We start from the raw sequence: 15,122 nt of genomic DNA, 5'->3' as shown, positions 1-15,122 counted from the left end.
AAAGAGTTTAAGTCCATCAAAAAGGAAGTCTTGCACAGAGTGTCCAAAGGAGAGCAACAAAAATGATAAAAGGTTTAGAAAACCTGACCTATGAAGAAAGGTTAAAATATCTGGGTGTGTTTAGTCTTGAGAAATGAAGACTGAGAGGAGACTTGTTAACGGTCTTCAAATATGTTATGGGCTGTTATAAAGAAGACTGATCAATTGTTGTCCATGTCCACAGAAGGTAGGACAAGCAGCAGTGGGTTTAATCTGCAGAAAGGGATATTTAGATTAGATATTAGGAAAAGCTTTATAACTGTAAGGGTAGCTAAGCTCTGGAATAGCCTTCCAAAGGAGGTTGTGGGAACCCTGTCATTGGAGGTTTTTAAAAATGAGTTGGAGAAATACCTTCAGGGATGCTCTAGATTTACTTGGCTATGCCCCAGCGCAAGCAGCCAGACTTGATAATTTCTTGAGGTCCTTTCCAGCCGTACAGTTCTATGATTCTTTGACATCAGTTTGGTAATTTTCAATCCTGAATTGCAGGGTTGCTGAAGATTATCTTGTGACTGAAGAGATAGAGTTGTTTTTGGTCCCTATCATAAAGCTGTAGGCTTTTTATGGTGTCTGCTATGTAGCTAACTGCCTCCACAAGTAAAGACTTTGGTGAAGGATGGGAAAATTAAAATTCTGACTTTTTGGCTGGCACACAGTACTTTTTGTCTGCCCATTTACAAGTAACTGATGCTATAACCAGTCTGCCAGATGGTGTTAGCAGAATCCTCATTCATGGGTCAAGCCACTCATTCAGAAGGTGTTGCATACAGGATGTCCAAAAGTTTATGTTGTGACTCCTGGACATCCTCTAGTTCAGGGGTATGCAATCTGTGGCAGGTGTTCTGAAGGCGGCACGGGAGCTGATTTTCAGTGGCACTCACACTGCCCGGTCCTGGCCACCAGTCCGGGGGGGCTCTGCATTTTAATTTAATTTTAAATGAAGCCTCTTAAACATTTAAAAACCCTTATTTACTTTACATACAACAATAGTTTAGTTATATATTTTAGACTTATACAAAGAGACCTTCTAAAAACGTTAAAATGTATTAGTGGCACATGAAACCTTGCAATAGAGTGAATAAATGAAGACTTGGCACACCACTTCTAGAAGGCTGCCAACCCCTGCTCTAGTCTAATGGGATATGGAGAATGTTCTTCACGAGCTCCTGAAATTGCTTGAAATCATCCACCAAAGGCAGTGGTGGAGGCATTACAGCCTTATCTGGAGACAATGATGAAATATTCTATCTGAGGTCGCACTTGAAAGTCTCCTTTAGAGGTTCAGACTGTTAAGGAGGAAGTGGTGCATCAGGCACATATCTCTCTCTATGTTCTCCATGGGAGAAATTAGGAGCTATTGAGAACTGCTGGAGATAAAAAGCCTACGGATCCCAAAAAGGCCACTGAGGGAGCCACGCTGCTCATACTAGTGAGGCAGGGCTTAAGATAGGAAAATTCCAAGAGCAAAGCTTCCAGGGTAGGTGACAGGTGAGTAGTCCCTTCCATGGTAGATGAGAAATTCATGGACAGAAATCTGAGAATCAGAGAAATCTCCCTCAACATAATCCAAAAGCGGGGTGGATAATGGTGTTGGGGATCACTGTCCACCCTGTGCGGTAGGTACCGGAGAACTGGGAGGCATCAGGAAAAAAGACAGTTACCTTTTCCATTACTGGTGTTCTTTGAGATGTGTTGTTCATGTCCATTCCATATTAGGCGTGTGTGTGTGCTGGCCACATGCACTGGGGCCGGAAGTTTTTCCTTTAGCAGTATCCATAGGGGACCGGCTCTGGTGCTCTCTGGAGTAGCACCCACATGGCACAGTATAAGAGGCGTCACTGGGTCCCTCCACCCTCAGCTCCTTCTTGCTGGAAACTCTGACAATCGGGAAGGAGGGGGGGTTATGGAATGGACATGAGCAACACATCTCGAAGAAAACCAGTTACGGAAAAGGTAACTGTCTTTTCTTCTTTGAGTGCTTGCTCATGTCCATTCTATATTAGGAGACTCCCAAGCAGTACCCCTGGAGGCGGGTAGGAGTTCACGGACATGTAGATTGCAACACAGCTCTGCCAAACCCAGCGTTGTCTCTGGTCTGCTGAGTGATGGCATAATGTGCCATGAACGTTTGGACACAGGACTATGTCACAGCTCTACAGATCTCCTGGATAGGGATGTGTGCCAGGAAAGCCACTGAGGATGCCTGACTGTAACAGGTCCATATGCAAGAGGTGATCTAGTTGGAAATTCTCTGTGAGGACACCGGAAGGCCCTTCATCCTATCTGCTGTGGCAATGAAGAGCTGAATCGATTTACAGAAAGACTTGGTATGCACTAGGTAAAAAGCCAGCGCCCTTCGGATGTCCAGGTCATGCAGTCGCCACTCCTCACTGGTCTTGTGTGGCTTAGGACAGAACAGCAGGAGGAAGATGCCCTGATTCATATGGAAGGTAGACAGGTTGGCAGGAAGGCTGGGTGAGGTCTCAGTTGGACCTTGTCTTTGTAGAATATCATGTACAGCAGTTCTGAGGTCAAGGCTTTAATCTCAGAGACTTGCCTTGCCGATGTCACTGCCACCAGGAAAGTGAGCTTCCATGATAGGTGGGAAAGGGAGCAGGAGCCCAGCGGCTCAAAGGGCAGGCCTGTGAGCCTGGAGAGGACCAAGTTAAGATCTCACTGTGGGACAGGGGTATGTACCTGCGGGGCAAATCTCTCAAGGCCTCTCAAGAATCTGACCATCATGTCATGAGAAAACACCGTCTGGCCTTGGATTGGTGGGTGAAAAGCGGAGATGGCCGTGAGATGCACTCTAATGGAGGAGTGTGCCAGGCCCTGGTTCCTCAGATGAAGCAGGTAGTCTAAAATAGACTGTATAGAAGAGCGTGAGGGAGAGATGCCACACTTGGACGCCCAGTGGGAAAACCTTGTCCACTTGGCCAGGTAAGTCAGTCTAGTTAAGGGCTTCCTGCTTCCCAGGAGGACCTGTTGGACCTCATTCATGCCGAGAGGAGGAGGGTCATGAGGTTGGGGTGCAGGAGCCGACCCTTGTCCCGTGACAGAACGTCTGGTCGGTTGAGCAGGGGCCAGGGAGGGTCATAACCGTGACGAACCAGTGCTGGCGAGGCCCAGCCAGGGCGATCATGATAATCTGTGTCTTGTTTCTTTTGAACTTTGCTAGGACCTGCTGATGAGAGGAATTGGAGAGAATGCGTATATCAAGCTTCCTGACCACGACAGGAGGAAAACATCGGAGAGGGAGTCTTTGCCCAGGGCTTGCCGTGAACAAAACCAGTGGCATTCCCTGTTTAGCCTGGTGGCGAACATGTCTACTTGAGAGTTCCCCACCTCTTGGAAGATCATACGGGCTACCTTTGGGTGGAATGACCATTCGTGGTGAGAGGAGAAGTCCCTGCTGAGCTGATTCATTAGTGTGTTCTTGACACCAGGGAGGTGACAAGCTTCCAAGTGGATTTTGTGGCTGATGCAGAAGTCCCAGAGATGGAGTGTCTCTTGGCAGAGGGTCTACGAACATGCTCCCCCTTGCCTGTTGATGTAGACCATTGAGGCCCTGTTGTCTGTCAGGACTCTCACCACCTTTCCCAACAGGTGAGGTAAAAAGACTCTGCATGCCAAGTGGACCACCCCGAGTTCTTTGATGTTTATGTGTAACGTCATCTCTGGGGACCACATACCCTGGGTCTGGAGGTCGCCGAGGTGCGTGTCCCAACCAAAGTCCGAGGGGTCCGATACCAACTTGATGGAGTGATGGGGGGTGTCAAACAGAATTCCCTCTAGGACTGTTGTGTGATCAGTCCACCATCGCAGTGAAGCGAGTACCGCCGGGTGAATGGTAACAACCTTGTTCAGGTGATCTCTGGACTGAGAATAGACCATCACCAGCCATTGCTGCAGGGGCCGCATCTGGAGCCTGGCATGGCGGACAATGTATGTACACATTGCCATGTGACTCAGTAGGCACAGGCAAACCCTGGCCATAGTCAGGAGGAACGCAGAGACTTCTGTGATGAGGTCTGTTAACATCTGGAATCTTTCTAGCGGCAGGAACGCTCTGGCACAGGTTGAGTCGAGCACCACTCCGATGACCTCTATCCTCTGCACTGGAACTAATGTAGACTTTTTTTTAATTCACCAGTAGGCCCAGGGAATGACATATGTGGCTTGCAGCACCGCGACATCCTACTGGACCTGAGAGCTGGTCGCCCTCGAGCACACCATCTAAATGCTCACTTGCCCCCCTGCTTATTGCAGGTCGAGCCCAACTGGGCAGACAGTAGAGGTGGGTGGTTTGGGCGGCACTTGTAGCCCCTACTCCTCTTATAGGGGGTCTCCTGGTGGGGTTGACTCCCTTGACCCTGAGATTGTTGCAGTCTGAACCACTTACAGGCTGGACGGGGAACATACAGCCCCAGATTTTTCAGGGTAGTGCGGGAGTCCTTAAGGCCATGCAGTTTACTGTCCCTCTGCTCTGCAAACAGGGCCTGGCTGTCGAAGGGGAGGTCCTTCATCGATTGCTGAGCCTCCACTGACAGACCTGAGAGGAGTAGCCAGGACGCCCTTCACATGGAGATGGCTTAGGCTATGGTGCGAACCGCGGAGTCTGCTGCGTCCGAGGCTGCTTTGAGGGCTGCTCCCACTGCAGCCATGCTCTCTTTGAGGATTGTCGGTAATTCCTTCCAGGACCCTTCAGGCAGCAAGACCTCAAATTTGGCCATAGACTGCCACATATTGTAGTCATAGCAGCCAAGGAGGGCTTGGTGGTTGGCCACTCTCAACTGAAGGATGGAAGATTAATAAATGTTTCGCCCAAACAGATCCAGTCTTTTTGAGTCTTTATTCTGGGGCATAGCTCTGGGTTGACCCTGCCTCTCCATCTGGTTATTTGCCTAAACTATGAGGGAGGAAAGATAGGAAGTATGACAAGAGACCACCCTGGCTTAACCAGGAGATCTCCAATGATCTAAAACTCAAAAAAGAGTCCTACAAAAAGTGGAAACTCGGTCAAATTACAAAGAATCACAGAATATTAGGGTTGGAAGAGACCTCAGGAGGTCATATAGTCCAACCTCCTGCTCAAAGCAGGACCAACACCAACCAAATCATCCCAGCCAGGGCTTTGTCAAGCTGGGCCTTAAAAACCTCTAAGGATGGACATTCCACCACCTCCCGAGGTAACCCATTTCAGTGCTTTACCACCCTCCTAGTGAAATAGTGTTTCCTAATATCCAACCTAGACCTCCCCAACTGCAACTTGAGACCATTGCTGCTTGTTCTGTCATCTGCCACCACTGAGAACAGCCAAGCTCCATCCTCTTTGGAACCCCCTTCAGGTAGTTGAAGGCTGCTATCAAATCCCTTCTCTTCTGCAGACTAAATAAGCCCAGTTCCCTCAGCCTCTTCTCCAAAATCATGTGCTCCAGCACCCTGATTATTTTAGTTTCCCTCCACTGGACTCTCTCCAATTTGCCCACTTCCCTTCTGTAGTGGGGGGACCAAAACTGTGTACAATACTCCAGGTATGGACTCACCAGTGCCTAACAGAGGGGAATAATCACTTCCCTCAATCTACTGGCAATGCTCCTATAGCCCAATATGCCATTGGCCTTCTTGGCAACAAGGGCAAACTGCTGACTCATATTCAGCTTCTCATCCACTGTAATCCCCAGGTCCCTTTCTGCAGAACTGCTGCCTAGCCAGTCGGTCCCCAGCTTGTAGCAGTGCATAGGATTCTTCCTTCCTAAGTGGAGGACTCTGCACTTATCCTTGTTGAACCTCAACAGATTTCTTTTGGCCCTATCCTCCAATTTGTCTAGGTCACTCTGGATCCTATCCATACCTTCCAGTGTATCTACCTCTCCTCCCAGTTTAGTGTCATCTGCAAACTTGCTGAGGGTGCAATTCATCCCATCGTCCAGATTATTAATAAAGATGTTGAACAAAACTGGCCCCAGGACTGACCCCTGGGGCACTCTACTTGATACTGGCTGCCAACTAGACATCAAGCTGTTGATCACTACCTGTTGAGCCCGATAATCTAGCCAGCTTTCTATCCATTTAATAGTCTAGTCCATCCTTCTTTAACTTGCTAGCAAGAATACTGTGGGAGACAGAATCAGAAGCTTTGCTAAAATCAAGATATATCATGTCCACCGCTTTCCCCATGTCCACAGAGCCAGTTATCTCATCATAGAAGGCAATCAGGTTGATCAGGCATGACTTGCCCTTGGTGAATCCATGTTGACTGTTCCTGATCACCTTCCTCTCCTCCAAGTGCTTCAGAATGGTTTCCTTGAGGACCTGCTCCATGATTTTGCCAGGGATGGAGGTGAGGCTGACTGGTCTGTAGTTCCCTGGGTTCTCTTTCTTCCCTTTTTAAAATATGGGCACTAAATTTGCCTTTTTCCAATCGTCCGAGACCTTCCCCGATCATCACAAATTTTCAAAGATAATGGCCATTGGCTCTGCAATCACATCAGCCAACTCCCTCAGCACCCTTGGATGCATTAGATCTGGACCGATGGACTTGTGCACGTCCAGCTTTTCTAAGTCCTTAACCTGTTCTTTCACCACTGAGCACTCAGGTCCTCCCCATACTATGTTGCCCAGTGCAGCAGTCTGGGAGCTGACCTTGTCTCTGAAGACAGAGGCAAAAAAAGCATTGAGTACTTCGGTTTTTTCCACATCATGTCTCACCATGTTCCACCCCCATTAATTAAGGGTCCCACACTTTCCCTGACCGTCTTCTTGTTGCTAACATACCTGAAGAAACCCTTCTTGTTACTCTTAACATCCTTTGCTAGCTGTAACTCCAAGTGTGATTTGTCCTTCCTGCTTTCACTCTTGCATGCCTGAGCAATATTTTTATACTCCTCCCTACTCATCTGTCCAAATTTCCACTAGTAAGATTCCTTTTTGAGTTTAAGCTCACTGAAGAGTTCACTGTTAAGCCAAGCTGGTTGCTTTTCTTTTTGCATATCGGGATGGTTTGTTCCTGCGCCCTCAATAAGGCTTCTTTAAAATACAGCCAGCTCTTCTGGACTCCTTTCCCCCTCATATTAGCCTCCCAGAGGATCCTGCCCATCAGTTCCGTAAGGGAATCTAAGTCTGCTTTTCTGAAGTCCAGGGTGTGGATATGGCTACTCTCCTTTATTTCTATTGTCAGGATCCTGAACTCAACCATCTCTAGGGCACTGCTGCCTAGATTGCCACCCATTTATACTTCCCTACTAATTTTTCCCTGTTTGTAAGCAGCAGGTCAAGAGGAGCATGGCCTCTAGTTGGTTCCTCCATCACTTGTACCAGGAAGTTGTCCCCAACATTCTCCAAAAACTTCCTGGATTGTCTCTACATTGCTGTATTGCTCTCCCAGCAGATGTAAGGGTCCCCTATTAGAACCAGAGCCTGTGATCTGGAAACTTCAGTTAGTTGTTCGAAGTAATCATCATCTATCTCATCGTTCTGATCAGGTTGTCTATAGCACATGCCCACCAAGACATCACCCTTGTTGCTCTCGCCTCTAAACTTAACCCAAAGAGTCTCAACAGGCTTTTCTCCAGTTTCATGCTGGAGCTCTGAGCAATCATTTACCACTCTCTTACACACAATGCATCTCCTCCACATTTCCTCCCGTATCTGTCCTTCCTAAACAGTTTATACCCATCCAGGACAGTGCTCCAGTCATGTGAACTGCCCCACCAAATTTCTATTATTCCAATCACATCATAGTTCCTTGATTATGCCAGGACTTTCAATTCTTCCTGCTTGTTTGCCAGGCTTCTTGCATTCATATATAGGCACCTAAAATAACTAGCTGATTGCCCTGCTTTCTCAGTATGAATCAGGAGGCTTCCTGTCTTGTACTCTCCTCCTTGTGCTTCCTCACGGTATCCCACTTCCCCATTTACCTCTGGGCTTAGGTCACCATTCCCTGGCAAACCTAGTTTAAAGCCCTCCTCACTAAGTTAGCAAGCCTGCCTGCGAAGATGCTCTTCCCTCTCTTTCCTAGAAATCCTTCTTCCTGAAACAACATCCCATGGTCGGAGAATCCAAAGCCCTCTCTCCAACACCACCTGCGTAACCACGCATTCAACTCCACAATTCGATGGTCCCTACCTGAGCCTTTTACTTCAACAGGGAGGATGGACAAAAACACGAGTTGCGCCTCAAACTCCTTTATCCTTCTTCCCAGAGCCACGTAGTCTGCAGTGATCTGCTCAAGGTCATTCTCGGCAGTACCACTGGTGCCCATGTGGAGAAGTAGGAAGGGATAGCAGTCTGAGGTCTTGATCAGTCTCAGCAGACACACCGTCACATCCTGGATTCTAGCTCCAGGCAAGCAGCACACTTCTCAATTCTCCGGGTCTGGTCGTCAGATGGATGACTCCATCCCCCTTAGGAGGGAGTCCCAGCCACCACCGTCTCCTACTCTTGGGAGTGGTGGTCATGGAACCCCTATCTCTAGGACAATGCATCCCACGTCTTCCAGCCAATAGGGTCTCCTTCTGATCCCTTCCCTCAGAGGGCTCTTCCAAATCTTTCTGTGCAGTAGTACCTGTGCAGAGAGCCTGAAAATGGTTTTGCACCTCAATCTGCATTGGGGGTACATTGGTGCTCCTCTTTCTTCTTCTGGAGGTCACATGCTGCCAATATTCTTTAAAGGATGAATATAAACAAACAACACAAGTATGTAGGGACAAAAGTAGAAAAGTCACAGCACAAAAGATCAAACTAGCCAGGGACATAAAAGGAAACAAAGAAAACATTCTACAAATACATTAGAAGCAAGAGGAAAATGAAGGACAGAGTTGGCCGACTACTCAATGAGGGGGGAAAGACAATAACAGAAAATGTGGAAATGGCATAGGTGCTTAATAACTTCTTTGTTTCAGTTTTCACCAATAAGATTGGTGGCAATTGGACGTCTAACATAGTGAATGCCAGGGAAAAGGAGATAGGATCAGAGTCTAAAATAGGGCAAGAATAAGTCAAAAATTACTTAGACAAGTTAGATGTCTTCAAATCACCAGGGCCTGATGAAATGCATCCTAGAATACTCAAGGAGCTGACTGAAGAGATATCCAAACCATTAGCAATTATCTTTGAAAAGCCATGGAAGGCAGGAGACATTCCAGAAGACTGGAAAAGGGCAAATATAGTGCCCATCTATAAAAAAGGAAAATAAGGACAATCTAGGGAATTACAGACCAGCCAGCTTAACTTCTGTACCCTGAAAGATAATGAAGTAACTAATTAAGCAATCAATTTGCAAACACCTAGAAGATAAAAAGGTAATAAATAACAATCAGCATGGATTTGTCAAGAACAAATCATGTCAATCCAACCTGATAGCTGTCTTTGATAGGGTAACAAGCCTTGTAGATGGGGAGGAAGTGGTAGATTGGTATATGTTGACTTTAGTAAGGCTTCTGATGCTGTCTCGCATGATCTTCTCATAAACATACTAGGGAAATACAACCAAGATGGAGCTATTATAAGGTGGGTGCATAACTGGTTGGAAAGTCGTTCCCAGAGAATAGTTATCAGTGGTTCACAGTCATGCAGGAAGAGCAAACTTAATCGAAAGAGTCTCGACAGGCTTTTCTCCAGTTTCATGCTGGAGCTCTGAGCCATCATACCAATCCTGCAGGGATTGGTTTTAGGTCCGGTTCCGTTCAATATCTTCATGAATGATTTAGATAATGGGACAGAGAGTACACTTATAAAGTTTGCGGACGATAACAAGCTGGGAGGAGTTGCAAGTCCGTTGGAGAACAGGATTAAAATTCAAAATGATCTGGACAAACTGGAGAAATGGCCTGAAGTAAATAGGATTAAATTAGTAAGGACAAATGCAAAGTACTCCATTTAGGAAGGAACAATCAGTTGCACACATACAAAATGGGAAATGACTGCCTAGGAAGGAGTACTGCGGAAAGGGATCTGGGGGTCATAGTGGATCACAAGCTAAATATGAGTCAACAGTGTAACGCTGTTGCAAAAAAAGCAAACATCATTCTGGGATGTATTAGCAGGAATATGGTAATCAAGACACAAGAAGTAAGTCTTCTGCTCTACTATGCACTGATTAGGCCTCAACTGGAGTATTGTGTCCAGTTCTGGGTGCCACATTTCAGGAAAGATGTGGACAAATAGGAGAAAGTCCAGAGAAGATAACAGTTTTCAAGTACATAAAAGGTTGTAACAAGGAGGAGGGAGAAAAGTTCTTCTTAACCTCTGAGGATAGGACAAGAAGCAATGGGTTTAAATTGCAGCAAGGACGGTTGGACATTAGGGAAAACTTCCTGACTGTCAGAGTGGTTAAGTACTGGAATAAATTGCCTAGGGAGGTTGTGGAATCTCCATCACTGATGTTGTTTAAGAGCAGGTTGGACAAATACCTGTCAGGGATGATCTAGATAATACTTAGTCCTACCTTGAGTGCAGGGGACTGAACTAGATGACCTCTCGAGGTCTCTTCCAGTTCTATGACTCTATGAGTTTGGTGCAGGGAGGAGGGGGTTTGCCATAGGGCATTAATTATTTTTGATGCTCCCTCATGTAGGGGTAAAGCCACTCTATTGGGTGTGGTGGAGCAAAGGATGTAAAAACAGTGAATCTGATGGCTCAAATTCCTCTGCTTGGAGCCCCAGGTTAGAAGTGACCCTCTTCAAAAACTCCTGATAGCCTTGGCATCATCTTAAAGAACTGGGTGAGGACGACCCATGATCACTTCGTCTGGTGATGATGAGGATGAAACCAGCGTCGACAGATCCACCACATCCCTTGGTGGTCCAACTGGCTGCTCCCCTAGGTCCTCATGGGCCTGCGGGGGTCTTTCCCTGTGGGATTCTGTGGCTGATGGCCTATCTTCAACCACTGACCGGGCGGCCTGGGAAAGCTTGGTGAACCCCCATGGATTCTATGGGTATCACGCTGCTGGTGATTGTCCCGGGGTCGGTTGCAGTGCTGATGGGGTTGACAGTACCACTGGTGCCAGAGCCTGCCCTGCTACCAGGGACTCCAGAGTCGTAAGCAGAACGGATGCTGCGGAGTGACCACAACCGGCTGGCCCAGTGGCCCTCCTCCCCACGGTGCTGGCTGCTGTGCCTCAACACCAACCTGTTCGATAGGGACAAGTTCCTCCCGCAGGACCCCGGGGATCTTTGGCGTTCGGTGGATCTGCATCGGTAGACTGGCAATCTACACCTTACACTGCTTGACCTGTAGTTGGATCTAGAGTGGGACTGGGAGTCAGAGAGGGCCAGTTGTTGGTAGAATCTCCCTGATTGAGGGGATTTGCGTCTCAGCAACGGGGGCCGGCAATCGATAGCAGAACTGGTGCTGAGGCATTGGGAGACCTGATAGGTCAGTCTTGACGCTCATGCCAGGGGGCGCGTGCCTCCACAGGTCTGCATCGGGTTACTGCACCTCGAATGCTGCTGTCGGTCCCCAGGGTCCAGAGACTGGAGAGGGCTTCTCTGAGCCTGCCTCCCAAAGTCAGAGGCATGATGGCACTGTGCAGGCGAGCGCTGGTGGGATGTCCCCCATGATGGGGGGTGGTGCTGCTGAGTCGGGGACACTCGGAACGGTCCCAAGGTGGATTTACCCCTGGGCTTGGGTACCGCTAGTGTGGGCGACACTGGTAGAGTCAGGATCTCCTGTGCTTCCTGCAGGGCCTCGGGCGTTGATGAGACTTCGAGCTGACAGAGCCCTCGTCATTGTCCAGTGTGGCAAGAATAGTAAGGGAGGGGCTCAACTGCTCGACATGAGCTTGGGCCCGACTCCCTGACGGAGATGTTGAGCTGTCCAGCACGGGTCTTGGCTGTCCTCCGGCCCTCTCCTTTCCCTTATGGGAAGCGGGAGATCTTCCCTTTGCGGACCTCTTGGGTTTCTTGGCCGGGGCTGGGGAGAAGGATCGGTGCTGGCTCATAGATGGCACTGGTGGGGCACTCCGTACCGATGCTGTGATGCTCAGGGCTGAGTTGTTCCTCTGCTCCGGTGCTGGGGTCAGCGCCGACTCCATCAGGAGTACTCTGAGACAGATATCTCCCTTCTTTTACATTTTGGGTTTGAACAACTTACAGATGTGACAATCGTCACTTATATGTCCTTCTCCTACACACCTTAAACAACTAACGTGTGGGTCACTGATGGGCATGGGCTGCTTACAAAGATTGCATGGTTTAAAGCCTGGGGACCAGGACATGCCCGTCTGTAGGCTGAGTCCCATCCAGGACCAACTAACTAGAACAAATACTAAGGGTAAATACTAAACTATATACATCTATTTTACAAAGAAACGTTCATGAGACACACGGAACTAAGTGAAAGCTAGCTGAAGCTGCAGAAGTTCCTGCACCATCACTGGTGGCAAGAAGAGACTGAGGGTGGGGGCAGCCGATGGCTCCCCTAATACCGCGTCATGTGGCCGCCACTCCAGAGGGCACCAGAGCTGGTCCCCTACACATACTGCTAAGGGAAAAACTTCTGGCATCAGTGCATGTGGTTACCACACACACCTAATATGGAATGGACATGAGAAAGCACTCAAAGAAAAATATATGGTTTTGGTGACCAAGAAGATCTTGGTACTGACAGACATTCCGTGCTGGCAAACAACAAAGTCTCTAGCTTCTCTGAAACAAACAGATCTCTAGAATATCTGAATTCCTGCCATATTGGACATATCTGAGTTGAGGCTGGAAAGGATGTTCAAGTTACCAGTGTTGGTACTGAAGACAGCAGTTTCTGTGGTGCATGCCTGGTGGTCAAAGATTGTATCAAAGAAGTTATAATTTTCTTGCATACGGATATAATAGATTGGGACACCAGTTTGGGTACCAAGGGCAGTACAGAGGAATATGAAGATGGTACAGACTGATTTAAAAAAGAATGCTTAGAATCTCTGTTGGAATGGTCATGTCTAGTCAGTACTGAGGGAGGTTTCGTTACTAACATATGCTTGGCATAGTGGCCCTTGGAGGAGCTGAAAGTCTCCAATGAATCCCCCAGTACCAGAATAGCTTGGAGCCTCAATGGTACTTGCTTTGGGACCTGAGGTCTGCAAAATGGTCACTACATGAGATGACCAAGGTTTCTTGAAGATGACTTTCAAGTGGGAGATCTAGAGTTCCTCTTCCTTGGAGTCTTATCAGTACCCTGCATGTTCTTATCTCGTGATGCTCTTGGTGATTGGGATATGGACGTTGACAGGGCACTAAATGTGCTTGAAGGCAGGTGTACAGAGGGATTCTTAAAGCCTGGCTCACGGGCAAGTCTCAGGGCTTACTCCATCATGAGCAACCTGAACTTAATTTGCCTGTTTTTCCTAAATCTGCTGTTAAAAGACATGCAATTCTTACACTTGGCCAGTATGTGGGAGTCTCCCAAACAGTGGAGGTATCAAGAAGAGTCATCACTAACTGGGATGGATTCCTGGCAGGAAAGGTGGTGCTTGAAGCCTGGAGATCCTGGCATACGCTAGAAACAATGACCCCGCTGAAGAGAGACCCTCAGCAACAGAGGCAGTGGTGGTGGGTGGGGGTTGATAGAAAAATCCTCCAATAAAAATAGAATTCAAAACAAGCAAATTAGATAAACTACTAAACTAAACTGAACTATCATGCAAACTAAACTAAAAGGCTAAGCTACAGGCTGTGCTAGAGTGGGCATGCAAGATGCTCTGTCTCAGGGTGAAGAGCTGTTGATATGGTGGTTAGCCCATTCAGCTCTATATATCCTCTGCACGGGGCATGAGAATGTCTGGAGCATGTGTGGGCCAAATGGTCACTGCCACTGAAAATCTCTGATCAAAGGCGCATGATGTGCATGAGGACCTGAAGTGGAGAATCCATAGGGACGCTACTCGAAGAAAAATGCATATTGTGTTGACTTGTGCCTGACAATGGCATATAGTGGCTTTGTGATAAAGACAAATGCTTGTGGAAACCAGCATAAGACCAAACTTATATTTAACTACGACCTGAGCCAAGATCTCAGTAATTCTCCGAAGACTGAAGACCAGTAAAACTAATGCAATGTGGCAAAGTTTCCTCTGCTCTCAGAGAGGTTGTTTGAAACTGAAAGTATTGTTTGATAAAAAAACTGTTCTTACAATATTCTGGAGCAATGGGAAAAATAGCATGACCCCATTGCATGGTGCGACAGCAGCAGCAAAACTTCCAGTTAGCGCACTTCCCTCAATCATCAGTAACTGGTAGTCAGGAAAATACACAGATACCAAATGTAACCAACCAGGCACCCACAAACTACCTTCTTATTTGAAACTTGATATTTTTTCCCTAATGGGATGTATGGCAGCTGGTGTACATTAAGTATACACACTGAAAGACAAAAAGCAGTAGGAAGCATCCAAAATGAGAGTCTGCTTGACCAGGCCCACTGAACCTCAGCTTCTATCAGTGAGCATTCTACGCAGTACTCCCAGCACCTTGAGATCAGAATATCATTCTTTTTTTGGAACAAAAGTACTATCAGACTGAGTACTGGGAAGCTTACAGGATTATTTTATATAGTTATTCTTTCTAAAATACGTGCAAATATTTTTTTGAGCTACTTCTTCCACACAGTAAATAATCCTTATTCAGAAAGGGCCATCCAGATCTCTCTGCCAATAAAAGGAAGGTGTAACAGGACTTCAATGTCCCTTCCTGATAATATCCCCATTGCAACCTGGGATGGAATTATTTAGGAGTGGAAGGTGTTGAAAACAATCACAATGGCTCGTTTTGTTGTTCCCAGTTATAACAAAACATTCTTTCTGGCTGAGACAGTTGGTAAGAAAGGCTGTTAACTTACGCTGCGGGGGCTGAGAATCAAATGGCATCATCATTTTTGGCCTCATCCCTCTTCTTCCTGCCAATGTGGACATGCTGTCCTCTGACTCATGCCCTGACGAAAGAATACAGAGGTTTACTTACTACAGCACTGATTCCTTCATGACAACACACAACCAGGTGATTTGGCTACAAACATCTTTTAATTCTTACTAACAGACTAGATATAGTTCTTCTACCCACTCCACTGGAAAACCAAAAAGGGCGGGT

At 47.2% G+C, this 15,122-nt stretch overlaps 1 protein-coding gene across 10 annotated transcripts in view; it reads right to left on the bottom strand.

The window, feature by feature from the left end:
* NEO1 (neogenin 1) overlaps nucleotides 1–15,122 on the bottom strand; it is a 559,154-nt gene that overhangs the window by 12,779 nt on the left and 531,253 nt on the right. For all 10 annotated transcript variants that reach the window (XM_030577723.1, XM_030577731.1, XM_030577724.1 and 7 more), the window contains one exon: nucleotides 14,875–14,967. In XM_030577723.1, coding sequence (XP_030433583.1) covers nucleotides 14,875–14,967 — 93 coding nt within the window. The remainder of the gene's footprint in view (nucleotides 1–14,874; nucleotides 14,968–15,122) is intronic.

This window comes from Gopherus evgoodei, chromosome 10, assembly GCF_007399415.2.
Source record: "Gopherus evgoodei ecotype Sinaloan lineage chromosome 10, rGopEvg1_v1.p, whole genome shotgun sequence".
NCBI lineage: Eukaryota > Metazoa > Chordata > Testudines > Testudinidae > Gopherus > Gopherus evgoodei.
This window is presented reverse-complemented; position numbering and strand designations above follow the sequence as displayed.